This window comes from Aulonocara stuartgranti (assembly GCF_965226115.1).
Source record: "Aulonocara stuartgranti genome assembly, chromosome: 23".
Taxonomy (NCBI): domain Eukaryota; kingdom Metazoa; phylum Chordata; class Actinopteri; order Cichliformes; family Cichlidae; genus Aulonocara; species Aulonocara stuartgranti.
Window position 1 is genome coordinate 42,007,115 of NC_138958.1, and position 13,322 is coordinate 42,020,436.

General features: G+C 40.0%; 1 protein-coding gene across 5 annotated transcripts in view; it reads left to right on the forward strand.

Moving 5' to 3' along the window:
• The window catches only part of LOC309700732 (protein FAM184A-like), an 80,716-nt gene that overhangs the window by 30,497 nt on the left and 36,897 nt on the right, over positions 1–13,322 (forward strand). For all 5 annotated transcript variants that reach the window (XM_082524502.1, XM_082524503.1, XM_082524505.1 and 2 more), the window contains exons 11-12: positions 7,792–7,914; positions 8,018–8,179. In XM_082524502.1, the coding sequence (XP_082380628.1) occupies positions 7,792–7,914; positions 8,018–8,179 (285 nt within the window). The remainder of the gene's footprint in view (positions 1–7,791; positions 7,915–8,017; positions 8,180–13,322) is intronic.

A 13,322-nucleotide genomic window follows, 5' to 3' on the forward strand; every position in this document is an offset into this window, starting at 1 on the left:
ACAGTCAATTAGGGCATGAAAATCCTTGGCTAGGGGGTCATCAGCACAACAAATATGTATGTTAAAATCTCCAGTAATAAGGGCTTGGTCATAACTTAATAAAAATGACCCCAAGAAGTCAGCAAATTCACAAATAAAAGGCCTATTATATTTAGGTGGTCGATAAATCACAGCACATAGAATCGTTGGGGGTCCGGCAAGCTCCAATAGTTGAACCTCAAAACTAGAATAGGTAGGAGAGGGCAGTTGCCGAACTTTTTTAAAAACAGAGGCCACGCCTCCACCTCTTCCCGAGGGTCTCGGTGAACTGAAGAACACACAGTCCGGAGGTAGTAGCTCTGAAAAGGAAGAGGACTCACCAGGACGAATCCAAGTTTCAGTCAATAACAGAGCATCAAGCTGAGAGGTGAGGAAGAGGTCATTTAAGATGAAGGTTTTATTCACCAGTGATCTTGCGTTTAATAAAGCCATCCGAGAGATCGGCATCTTATTTCTGCTGGAAGAACGTCTTAGCTGGCTTAAATGCCTGTGCCGTACACCATCGCTGGGGGACCCAATCCAAACACGAACAGGCAGAGAGACTACCGGAGAAACCGGACAGGCTGTTTACCGACCGGACAGATCCAGCGATGGCTGAGCAGCCTGAAGGACAATGGACAATGGATCCCGAGCGGATGGAAGTCGTATAATCCCCGCGGTGGTGAGGGAATTAGCTGCAGCTGATGTTTTAAGGTAAGCCTTAAAGCGAACCCGAAACCCACTCCGTTTGCCCCGCTTCCTGTAACGCTTCTTAGGTGGGGGGCAGAGAGAGGAACCGTATGAACCAGTGGAGAGATGATACGTGGAAAGGAAGCAGCTCCCAAATTCCAGCCTTGATCCAACCCAGCACAGGGGGGAAAATGAAGATTTAACAGAGTATCCCGGTCATAGGTGATTAATGCATAACCATCTGGGGGGCATAGTGCCAGAAAGATAGCAAATAATAAACAAATATCAAGGAAAAGAGCTGAACAACAGAGACGACGATGGCCTGCCGTACACGCTGGCGCCATCTTACTCTCTGTAGGTATGAACTTATTTTCAACTACAGGGAATAGCTGTCTAATCAATGGGCACAGACACTCGTATTCCCCATGTTCAGTAATAATAATATATACTTTATTGATCCCTGTGGGGAAATTCCTCTCTGCATTTAACCCGTTCACTCAGTGGGCAGCCATTGGGCGCCCGGGGAGCAGTGTGTAGGGATGGTGCCTTGCTCAGAGGTACCTCGGGGGAGCCAGTCAGTGGATTCGAGCTCTCGACCTTCCGATCATGGGGCCACTACTCTACCTACTGAGCTATCCCTGCCCCATCAAGGTAGCTCTTAGAATTTCCACCTTTTAGTTATAGCCAAATTAACATCTTTTCAATTCTTTGTGTTTAGCAATAGGTGGGCTTGTGTTTTTCTCTTTGTTTTTTTCTTTTTTTGTGAGCTCACATCTAAAATTGCTGATCTCCTGTTCTGTGCTAAAGGACAACTGTGGGCAAAGTCCTGTCCAAACCTTGTCTGGGGTTAATCTTACATTTCTAGTATGTTAGCTTGTTGATGCTGAACCTCGGAGAGTGCTGGCAGCGCCGTGGACCAGGTTGCTGCGGCACAGTGTGAAAGTTGTGAAAATCCACCCACACCTTTAGTCACAGGCCTGCTCGTCACATGAGCACAAAATCTAGGATTTCTTGTCAGTTTTTATTCATTGATTTTGATCTCCTGATGATGTACTCGTTCAGCTTCTTTCCAACTAATCATTTGATAAAACGAGTTCAGGATCAGGAAAATGCAGAAGGTCAGTGTTTTTAAAATCACAATAATCTAATTACTTCATAGTGATTTTACTTATTTAAATTTCCTTTAGGGCTAAAAGAAATAATATAGAAAAGTCAAATCAATTAAGAAACCAATTTCAAAGGATATTATCCTATAGATTAAGGATAATAGGATTAAGACCCATAACATTTTAAAGGTTCAACTTTTTAAATGATTTATTTCTGTCTGTGTAAAATTATATAAGCCTATAAGAATTAAGAATTTTGCCTATATTAAAAAATATTATTATAAATTGGTTCTGACACACTATTTCAGATTTCTGCCATCTGGTTATTCTTACACACACACGTATAATATCAGTATCTTCTTTAATATCTGTAACAAATTTCTTTGTTTTAAGCCTCACGTGAGTCATAAGGCGATAAAAGTCACATTAATGATCTGCTTTGACAAAATCTTTTGATCACGCTATTACACTAACTAGCAGATGCCTACGCTGCAGTAATGTTTAGTCTATTGTTATGTGGTTGCTAGGCAACATGACAACGTCTCATAAAATATCACAGATAATCAAAGTTTTGCAGATATGAAGTAGACGTTATTGTGATAACGCTGTAAGGTGTTCGAGGTGGAAAAATGTTCAAAGCAAGTCATTTTTGCCCGCTACCCCTAGCAAGGTGGTTGCTAGGCAACATGATGATATCAAAATGTGTGACAGAGATATATAGATGTACCCCTGTACGAAGCTTAGATGATTGTGTAGGAGGAGTCTGTGGACAGACAGACAGAGAGAGGTGTGGCTCAACTGTGGTGGCTCGATCAGACTGAAAATCTGATTTTTCACTTGTTTTGTGTCTTTTAAAATATTGTTAAAAAATTCGAATTGAGAAATAATGAATGAATATTGATTATTTTTTATATGTAAGAAAAACACATGAGTATCAAATTGACTAAAGTTCCTGATTATCCTGAATGTCCAGTAACCTCTAACCTTTCCATCAAACTGTGTCAGGAAGGATAAACTTATATTGAGCAGTATAGTATGACCAAGACATGCCTTACAGCTGCAGCTGGTCCATGGGTGCTGCACGCTGCCTGCCCACTACTCCCAATGCTTAAGATGGGTTAAATGCAAATCACTCTATGGGGCTCGGTAAAGGCTGCACTGCTCTCTTATCTTATTATCCTATAGGCCAGTATGACTGTTTTGCTCTGAAAAGGCAAAAAGTGAGCAGAATAGTAGGTCCTATTGTTCTCTCTTGTTTATATCTGTTGCAGCACATTACACCCCCTTTATTCACGCTCACATGGCTCCAGCTGCATTTAGAGCTGAAGTTCAGCAAAGGACAGCGTACATACTGGAGTTTGCTTCCATCCAATTAAAATGAATTAGCTAAGAGGCATGAAGGCAGTGTAATATATGACTGGCACAGAGTAACACAAAACACTTTGTCTCAAAAGTCATTCCTTTAATATTAAAGCCTGCCGTCCAAAATGAAGACGTATCTTGTTGGTCTGAAACGATTAGACGCTGCATTTTAAATCACTTTGCGCTCGGTGTTTTCTCTCTTCCGTCTCGTCCCATATTTCTCCTCTTTCATAATGTTGCTCTCTCTCTTTTTTCCTTTCTTTTCGCCCCTCGTGAGCTCACACTTCGGATGCTGTTTGAAGCTGACTGCTAATTGGTTGATTTTCATTGACATTAAATCCTGCCTCTAAGCCGAGTGAGAGTCGTGCATGAGCGTGTGGGCGTGTGTTTATAGATTCCCTGAAAGACAGAGCGACGGAGAGAATGGATGGAGGGGTTGATGAAAAAGGGAAATATTATGTAAGTCGAAGCTGCGTTTAGATTAATGCCTGCTTTTGTTTGGGCTGAAATGAAAAAGGGGATGCAGGACGAGAGACGGTGAGACAAAGATGCAGACAGAAAAGAAAGAGACAGAAGTGGTCATTTGGAAGAAGAAGAAGAAAAAGGCGATTTATTCTAAAACGTCTTCATCTTTGTACTTGTTAGTTTTACGACTGTCAGCGGATATTAACGAGTTCTTCAACCGAAGCAATAAAGCGACTAACTCTACAAATTGCTTGTGCTGTATTAATTCATAATTCACCACGGTCTACTTAAGGCCAGATGAGACAGCAGTAGAATAAAGACTTTTCATTGGTGTTTCTAATGTCCCTGCACTGCTGCACATGTAGATTCATTCCTCTGATGGGTTTGTTTGCAGGTGAACGCAGCTTCTCTCAGTTTAAAGAGGACAGTCAAAAATGAAAGTGTCCATAATGAAGTGATAGGCTTTTGGCATTGATGCAGCTTTCTACTCAGTGTCAGCAGCGTGTTGTCTTTTAAATATGGCAGCAGCTGAAGCTTACGAAAGCGGCCAACTGTCACTTTCGGCATTGTTTACTGTGCTGATTGTTTTCTAGATCGGGGATGTCAAAGTCATTCATCGAGGTCCACATAGAGCCTGTTTTGAGCTTAAGTGGGTCAGACAGGTGGAAATCCCCTCTCTGTCACTTTGAAGATGTTTAACTACACATTTAATCCCTGAGATATCTCATTATAAGAAGGAGAAGTGCAGTTTCAACAGCTTGTCTCAGTTTTTCTAATAAAGAAATGCTGCTGTAGTTAGAGAATTCTGTCTATCAGTAAAGACAGATCTTGTAAGAAATAGGGCTGGGCCATATCATACCGTTCACGGTAATACCGGTATAATGTTGGGCAACGACAAGAAAATGAAATATCGCGATAGAATATGGGTAAAACGTACATGCGCAGTGCCTTTGTTTACATACATACATGGCGGCAACGCAGAATGAGAAGGGCGAAAGCGGATCGTTAAATGAAACGGATGAACCAGAATTGGTTTGTGAAAATGCTGCAACTTCAGTGGTGTTGAACTGGTTTGGCTTTCGTCCGTCAGATACACAACAAAGCACTATTTTTGGTGGCGCATGCTAGCGGGCCGTCGTTATTACCGTGTTGTTTGGAAAATACGGCACACTTAAAATCAATCCTTTGATTTTTCTGAAAATCAACAGTGCCCCTTATAATCCTGTCTGCCTTATGTTTAAATTCTGGTTGTGTTTACTGACCTCGAAACGATTTTATGTACACGGCGCTCGAAAATCTGTCAAATGTTTCAGTACGACTTTGCTGAGCTACGAAGCCGCACCGCTTGATGGATTGTTGGAGCATTACGGCTACCGTAGTCAGGAGCCTCGCGTAGTGATACGTACTGTGCTTCAACATAATATTACCGTATTGTGTGTTTGTTTAACCTCTTTTAAAGTTTTGTGGTTATGCTGAGGATATGCCGGCCAATTTCCACTGGAAATGCCTTTTTGTCAAACTGTCAGCAAGGAATTTGCACTGTTAAATTTTTATATAACTTTAATGCACATAAAAAAACAGCTGCTTGTTTAAGTGAAAATACATTGATTTTTTTTTTGCACTAATAAACTTGTGGAGTTATAAAGTTTTTGTCTAGTGTCAATTATATCGTCAGTTATATCGTTATCGCAAATTTTCAAATCTATATCGTGATAAATATCGCCCTGCTCTAGTAAGAAATGTATAGAATTATAAATGATTTGTGGCAGCACATCCCCTCCACAGTTTTGGAATTATAAAGCAGAAAGTTTTTATTTATTCATTTATTTATTTATTTGACTCTACATTGTAAAAAAATAAAAAATAAAAAAACACATTTTTATAGCCGATATTTAAAAAAACAGGAACTTTTTTCTATTACGTCATTACTTTAGTGTCGTATGATGGCTCTAGCGGTGGTCTTTATCAGCAGGAAAAGCTGTAAAATTTATGAAAATGTAATTAAAAGTCCAGTATTTTTGCCCTCCTTTACAAAGGGAACATTTCCAAAGATGGAAATAGGCCGGACTGGAGTCTTTTCAGGGCCACCGTATTTTGACACCATAGTTCTAGATGAATTGTTTGGTTTTTAAACAATCGTAAAAATGTCCTTAATCAAATTTCGTGTTCTCTTTTCTATTTGTGAAACTTGAATATGTTTAACTGAGGCAAGGATCGCTGTAGTCAAAGACGATTTCATTTCCACTTGCAGTCATTTCAACACAAACACTATACGCGTGCGTACGGGTGAGGAAGACCCCTCACAGACCAGAGCAGTAACACGAGATTTGACATGGATTGAGTGAAGCACTCTGTGGAAGGTGGTGCTGGATTGCAAAGCAGCTTGTGGATGTGCAGCAACTCTAGGCGGGCTAAAGAAGCTTAAATATTGCAATCCTATATGAGATCATCAGTAGGACGAGCCATCAGCTGGCGTGGGCCGGCATAACTGTTGCCCATTCAGTTTGTTTAAAACCCCTGTACATTATCAAAACAAAGAGTATGAAGAGATTACAAGTTCCAGCAACAGTGCAGTGGCCACAGTGAGGTCCATCCACCAGTTTTCCATCTTAACCATGTAAGAAATCCAGGGAGTTGGAGACGATCCCGCTCTCAACAACATGTGAATCAATATCATATAACTAGGTGACATAAGCTAAGCAGCCCTCACTATTCATTTAAAAGTGAAGGGTTTCTTGTCCTTGACCTGCCGATTGATAGAATTATTGCCCCATCCAGGTAAAAAATACTCTTAACCAGCTCTACTTTTATACACTTTCATCCTGCCGTGGTGTCAGCGATGTATGACTCTGCAGGTGATGTTTGACACATCGCTGAGGTGGATCTCTGGCAGAGAGTTGAATGATTGAAATGCTGCGTCTCGCGCTATAAATCATTTCTAAGTTCTCAAAGCTTTCAGTTTGTTCACATGTCTTTGTTTCACTTCTTCTGAGACGTGATCTAAATATTTATTGGCTGAAGACTTGCACTTGCGTGGTGGTGTGACCGGCATGTTGTAATGCTGCAGGTTTTATTTGTTTGCTTGGCTTTTTTTCCCTTCCAAGAGTTTGTGCTTCTCACCTAATTCAAATCTGTGAGTCGGGGCTACAAGAGTACAAGCTCTGATTTAATTTTAATCTTGTGGCTCTAAAGCTGCATGGGAAAGGTGGCTCTCCTGTGAGTGGGTTAAAGAAAGAGGATGTGGATTACTGGGTGGCTCCCATGTGGGAAAGATTAAAAGGGGGGTTGCTTTGTATTTTGCTCACGTCATTGAAGAGATTCTGATGGATACAACTTGCCTCAACCCAACGGGGATGTCAAGATGATAAATAATAGCTGCAAATTAGACACTAATGACTGAACCCTTATTGATCACTGGTAAGGCAATTGCACAGCTGAATAAGTAGATGTACGTGCCCTCTTTTTGTATTCGCCTGTAACGAACATCAGATGATCAGAAGATCCAGAAAATATTCTAAATTCACCTTTACAGTAAAATAATAGTATCTGCAAAGAACGAACAACCAGAAACCTGTTGCTCAGCACTGTTAGTACAAACAGAGCTCAGTATTGTTTAGGTGTATCATAAAGCATAGACAGTAAGGATCTCAGCAATTTACTGAAAAGAGAGACTTAAGAAGTAGATCAAAAGGAGATTTTCATAAGAGAAATCCAGAGTGGCCCAGAAAGGATTTGACGCTCTGGTTTGAAGGATTATAGAAACTGGATGTTTTGAAGAGATGGCCTTTTAAGTGTAAATGACAGTTCACGTGTCTTTTCCTCATTCAGTAGCCCTGCGTCACGCTCAAACGCTGCCATGACTCCACATTGTGGCAGAAATTGGATTTTCAATAGAGTTGCTTTTAAATCTCCTCATTTTTTTTAGAGACTTTAAAAGCAAAAAGCATTTTCATATTGAAAACATGCATTGAGAATTTGTCTCACAAAGACATTTTAGACATGGAAGAATGTAGAATAAATCTCTAGTTTCATGGTCCAGCACTAATCAACTTGCCCAATTTCTTGTCCTATTATCCTTCCCGCTCTTCTCATCCGTCTTTTCATCCAATCTCGTTCCTTTCTTCCTCTCTCTCTTTCTTCCCGTCTCCAGAAAATGAGCCAGGAGTTTGAGATTAAACGGCTGTCATTAGAGGAGCAGAGAGATCGCCTCCAGCAGCAACTCGACAACTTGAAAGAGGAGCTTTCGGCCAAACTCAACATGGCCAATCAGGAAGTATGAGTCAGCTCTTACTGGAGCGCTAACGCATGACCAGCATGACCTGATCGTCTCCATGCATACCGACACGTCTCAATCAACTGAGTGGTTGTCTCCTCAGGTGTCCCACCTTCAGGAGCTGGTGAGAGAGGGGGAACAGAACCTGAATTCAGCTCAGATGCAGATTACCTGTCTGAAGGAAACTCAGGAGAAACTCAAGATAGAGCTAGACGCGACTCGAGCCCGCGTCCGAGAGACGAGCAACCTGCTGACTGACCTACAGGTGAGGAGAAAACAAAGACAGTACTGAGGTTTGGAGAACCTGAAATGAGGGTCCTCCTGCATTAACGCCCCAATAAAATAAAGTCTTACTGAGGATAATCACTTCAATATCAATATCACATTTATTTCTATAGCACATTTATAAGCAACAAAGTCAGTGTAAATTTGCTAAAACTGCAGTGATGTGTTCATACGTTCTAACACCTGTTAGAAGACGCGCAGCAGCACTTTAGATTAACTGATGGAGACATGAGTGCTGAAGACCCAGAGAGAATTGCAGTAGTCCAGTGTGATGAAGGCATGAATACGTTTTTCTGCGTCTTTAGGAGGAAGATAAGGCTGAGCTTTGGCAATTTCAGGTAACTGATAAAAAAGTGTTTTTCACAACTGTGGACACTTGCTTCTCTAATTTAAAAGAGCTTTCTAAAAACACTCTGAGATTTCTTACAGTGTGGGAATGATGACGAGCAAGAGGACCAAAGGTATCAGTTAACTTATCCAAAAGGGGCGTGTCTTCCAAAAACAATAACTTCAGCCTTATATTTTAGGGTGAGAAAATTTTGTGTTAACTGGTCTCTAACATCATGTAGACAGTTAAGCAGAGACTGCAGTGGGACAGAAACAGAAGTAAATTTGGATGTCATCATAACAGTGGAAGGAAATGTTGTATTTCCTTCAGTAGTCACAGATCAGTTCTTAATATTTGTTTTAGAATCCTGTAAGATGTAAACATACAGAGTGTCAAATTACACAGATTGGTTATCAGTGTCACACTCAGATATTCAGATCTAGACAAATGAACAGAGCGTTAAACTGCAGCTGAGAATATGCAAATTCTATCGTCTTTGTTTTGTTTTGTAGAAAGTGTTGAAAGTATTAAAGGTGCAAATACTGAAGTAAACATTTGTATAAGCATAAAATTAATGTAAAAGTAAGCCACTGATAGCTTTCTAGTCTGTTTTCTTTCTGAATCAGATTTCCTTATAAGGTCATTGCCCCTCAGTGGGCCTCCAGAAGATGGCCAATCAAAAGAGAGTGGGCTTTTAGGGACTGGAAGAGGACTTTTTATGGCTTTATTTTTGATAGGGACAGTGAAGACTGACAGGAAAGTGGCGGAAAGAGAGAGGGGAAGACATGTGGCAAAGGACCGCGTATCAGACTCTAACCCTGGCCGGCCGCTCTCAGCCGTGGGGCATATGGTCGCCTGTTCATTCCAGTGAGCTAAACCGTCGCTCCCCAAGGATAAACTTAGAGCTGTTAGTTTCTGGCTCTTGTTTTTTTGTCTAATGCACCTTGTTACACACACTCAGTCACTTAAACTTAATGGATTAAATCCCAGCTTTTATTTTACCAACTTTCTGGGACTCAGATTTTACTGAATTGAAGTAACCTTTGCAAAAGTCTTGACAGGTTGGGTCAACCAGTCAAGAGTTTTCAGACCCGACACTGAGACTGGCAGATGGTAATTTGCCTCCTGACATAGTAAGTCAGTGTGACAGCCTGTCTCATAGTCTGACAATAACAGCTCAGTCAGTCAAATAAATGTGGTGATTAAAAAAAAAGCCTTCACTGATGACCGAATAGAGAGAGACAGAGAGGGGGGGGACACAGGCAAGGATCGGAGGATAGAAGGATGGGAGAGGGGAAGAACATTTTGAAAGCAGGAGAGCAGGAAATGAGAGTTAACTGAGAAACAAGCGCGGTGCTGAAGGCCAGCTGTGAGATAATGATGATGAGGCCATTATGAGCAGAGTGGGCCTATGTTTGAAAAGAGCCCTGCTGGTGTGAGACGCAGGAAGAGCGTTTGTGATAGAGAGCGTGGCTTACTGGCAGGGGGAGGAGGAGGAGGGAGCGACTCGATCCTTTCATTAAAATTATAGCTATTAATACTGTTATTAATAATAGGGATGATATTTGTATTTAAAGGAACTTATTCATGATAATAAGTCATCAAATGAGAATTTGGGAAGGCTGAATCATCATAGGACTGTACAATAAAAAGGTTTAAAGTAGAACAAAAATGCAGAAAGGGACAGAAAAAGTGTGGAAATGTCTTAGCTTCAGTAACAGGAATTAAAACAACTGTTAATAAAGGCAGAAAGAAGAGTTAATAAGAAGCACAGTGCAGAGAGGCTATAAGAAGAGCGATAATTAAATGAAACTGCAGAATGGTGCTCTTTGAATTCCCACCAGGCTTCTTATTTAAAGGGCTATATAAAGAGCAGGACTGGGGCAGTAAAAAAGCCAAGCTTGACACAGGATTGTATCCTGTGTTCACACTGAGCTCATTAGCATAGACACAAGCTCAACACCAGCAGAGGCCGGCCTCACAGTAAATTTAGACCAGCTATTGTTTAGCACAGAATGAACCTTTAAGTAGATTACTAGGTTAGGAAAAGTAGAACGAGAGATGGTTTCATTTATACTCATGTTTTATTTCTACCTTAAATACAGAAAGTTCACAAAATTAAAAAAAAAATGTTATAAACTATGATGTCATTGTAGAGATTACATCATGTGTTCCTCAGACAAGCAGCCTGTTGTTAAGTCATGAGTACTTGAGCATGTTTCGTGCTTTCGATGTTGTTGTTAGAAGTTCCACAAAAACAAAATAATTTCATGTTTTTTTTCCAGTATTTCACACAGCGATTGCAAACATGCTGGTTTTATTTTGGATGCTTACACTATTACACTTTGCACAAAGAATCTGAACGTTTGTTTTCAGCAAGTCTCACACATGCCTCCTGATCAGTCTTAGCCCATTTTTCTTTAGTGAATCTCTCAAACTCCTCCAGATTAGGTGGTCAGTGGCAGTTAAGTCAGGGGTTTGTGCAGGACAGTCAGTAACATTCACTTTGGTCTTTGTCGTGTTGAAGACAAAGCGACGGCACAGACCCAGCTTTGCTCCCGACTTTCAGAATCTTCACACATCCTTCGTTTTTCATTGTTCCTTCCACCTTGATGAGATTCCCAGTTCTAGTTTAATCTCATCTGACCAAAGGACATGCTTCCAGTATGAATAGTCTCCTGGTCATCTTTAGCATACTTCAGTCTGGCTTGAAGGCTATTTTTCTTTCCAGAGTCTTTTTTTATTTGATTTTATGAGGTTTAAGCATCACAGAGTTCAAGTAGAACAGTAGTTTGTGCTATGGCTCACTTAAAAAGGTCCGCTTTTAATATTAAGCTTTGTCATTTTGATTTTTTTCTGAAAAAATTCCTCTATTGTGTGCAGAAATGTTTATAAATGCTCTGTTAAAAAAAGAAATTCATAAGGGGGCTAATAGTTTTAACCTCAGCTTTACATTTTCTTGTTATATAGACTCATTTAAATTTATTTTTATTCTTAACAACATATAAATATAGATGTACATTTGTAGTGCAAGATTTATCTTGCGACACTTTGAAGGGCCCCACATGCTGGAGTGAACTGCACCACCCTCACTAACCTCTGATGCAAATCCAGTCATTTTGTCTATAAGCAGCTAAAATATGACGGAAACTGAACAAGGCGATGGTTACTCACAGTTAGCTTTAATGTAGGTGGGTAAGCCTTTACTATAGTCTCTGATTTATCAGAAATGAATGATTCAGAATTATAATTATTCAAGTGAAAGTATAATGAAACAAATACAGACTGTTTAGGATAAAGTAACAAGTGAAACATGAGTCATGTCTGTGGTTTTTTTTTTTGTTCTTTTCTTAATTTGCCGTTGAGCCCATCGGTCGCTTTTTGAGAGAAATCCAGCCCACTGTGGCTTACTGAAGCATATATCTTTATTACTATAAATATCTAGTCCCCAGATAACCTGTGAACTGTTCCTAAAAAAGGCTTTTAAATAATGAACAGTAGCTAGTAAGAGTCACAAACACTCAAATCCAACTGGTCATATGTTTCTTCCTGCATTGCTCCTCCAAAAATCATCTCCACTTGTGAGAAATCTAAAAGCACAGATTTTTAAAAAAATCTTATTTAGATTCCCAGAAATGTAAATTGTCCTCACAGTGGATTTAACCACTCATGTGCTTCCCCTTGCAGCTAAACAAGAGAGCTTTTAGCTCTTCTAATGAGCTCATCAGCACTTACAGCCTGCAGCCTCTTCAGCAGCTGGAAACAGCTGACCCGGTGAAGTTTGTTTCTGCCTTGAAACCAGCACATTATAAATGCCCTGTAGCCATGGCATTATATATGCATGTGGAAGTGGGCATTACAGTATGAGTCATCCAGCTTCAGCTATTGAAATATGGCATCTGGTCAGAGATGCAGACTTGGAGAAAAAAGAAAATGCACTTTTTTACTTTATGCGGCTTTAAACTTACACTATTAGGGCATCAGCACTTTAAAAACACCAAGGTTATTTTAGATATTACCTGCCTGCATTATTATAGATTTTACTCTGAAAGTCTTTTTTTTACATATTTATTGATTGGGGCCTAAAATTATGTCAAACGAACCAATACTGTTACTAGAATCTGCCACAAGACAGTCAGTCTGATGTCACACTATGATTGAATGGGGTCAGGTTGACAATTATAATTACAAATTTACATTCAATTATTACATTTGTGCTCATCAGTCTTCCTGTCCTATAGGAATATAACCAGAATACAGTCCCTTCAAGTTGTGCTTATTGACAAAGGCTCATTCAGCTCATTTGTGCTCTGAATTAGGAGGCAGCTTTGCCAAGCTACCGGTCAGTGTGTCCAGTTGATCAGTTTATCATCAAGTTTTCTCGGCTACCATTATCTCAGGATGGATGCATGAGGAGATGAGCACTCTTGTTCGCAGTAATCTCAGAGTTCTTTAATTTATTTAAAAAATATATATTTGTTGTTTTCCTGTATTGATACAATATTGCAATTTTTTTGTTTTGTTTTTGTTTATTTGCCGACCTGCAAAGAACTCAAACACAAGCTGTGAAACTGAGTCGTCTTGCACACTGGGGTTAGGGACTGGGACTGGGATGCAGTTATTAGTGGAAGAGGTCACATATTCCAAGACTGAAGGTGGCACTTCACGCTGTTAGCAGCAGCAGTTTTTGTTTAGCTGTAAAAAACAAAATCATTAAACGAGGCCCTGAGATAAAATTACCATAAATTGAAAATCTAAATATCAGATCTGTTTATGTTGAGAATGAGTTAAATTT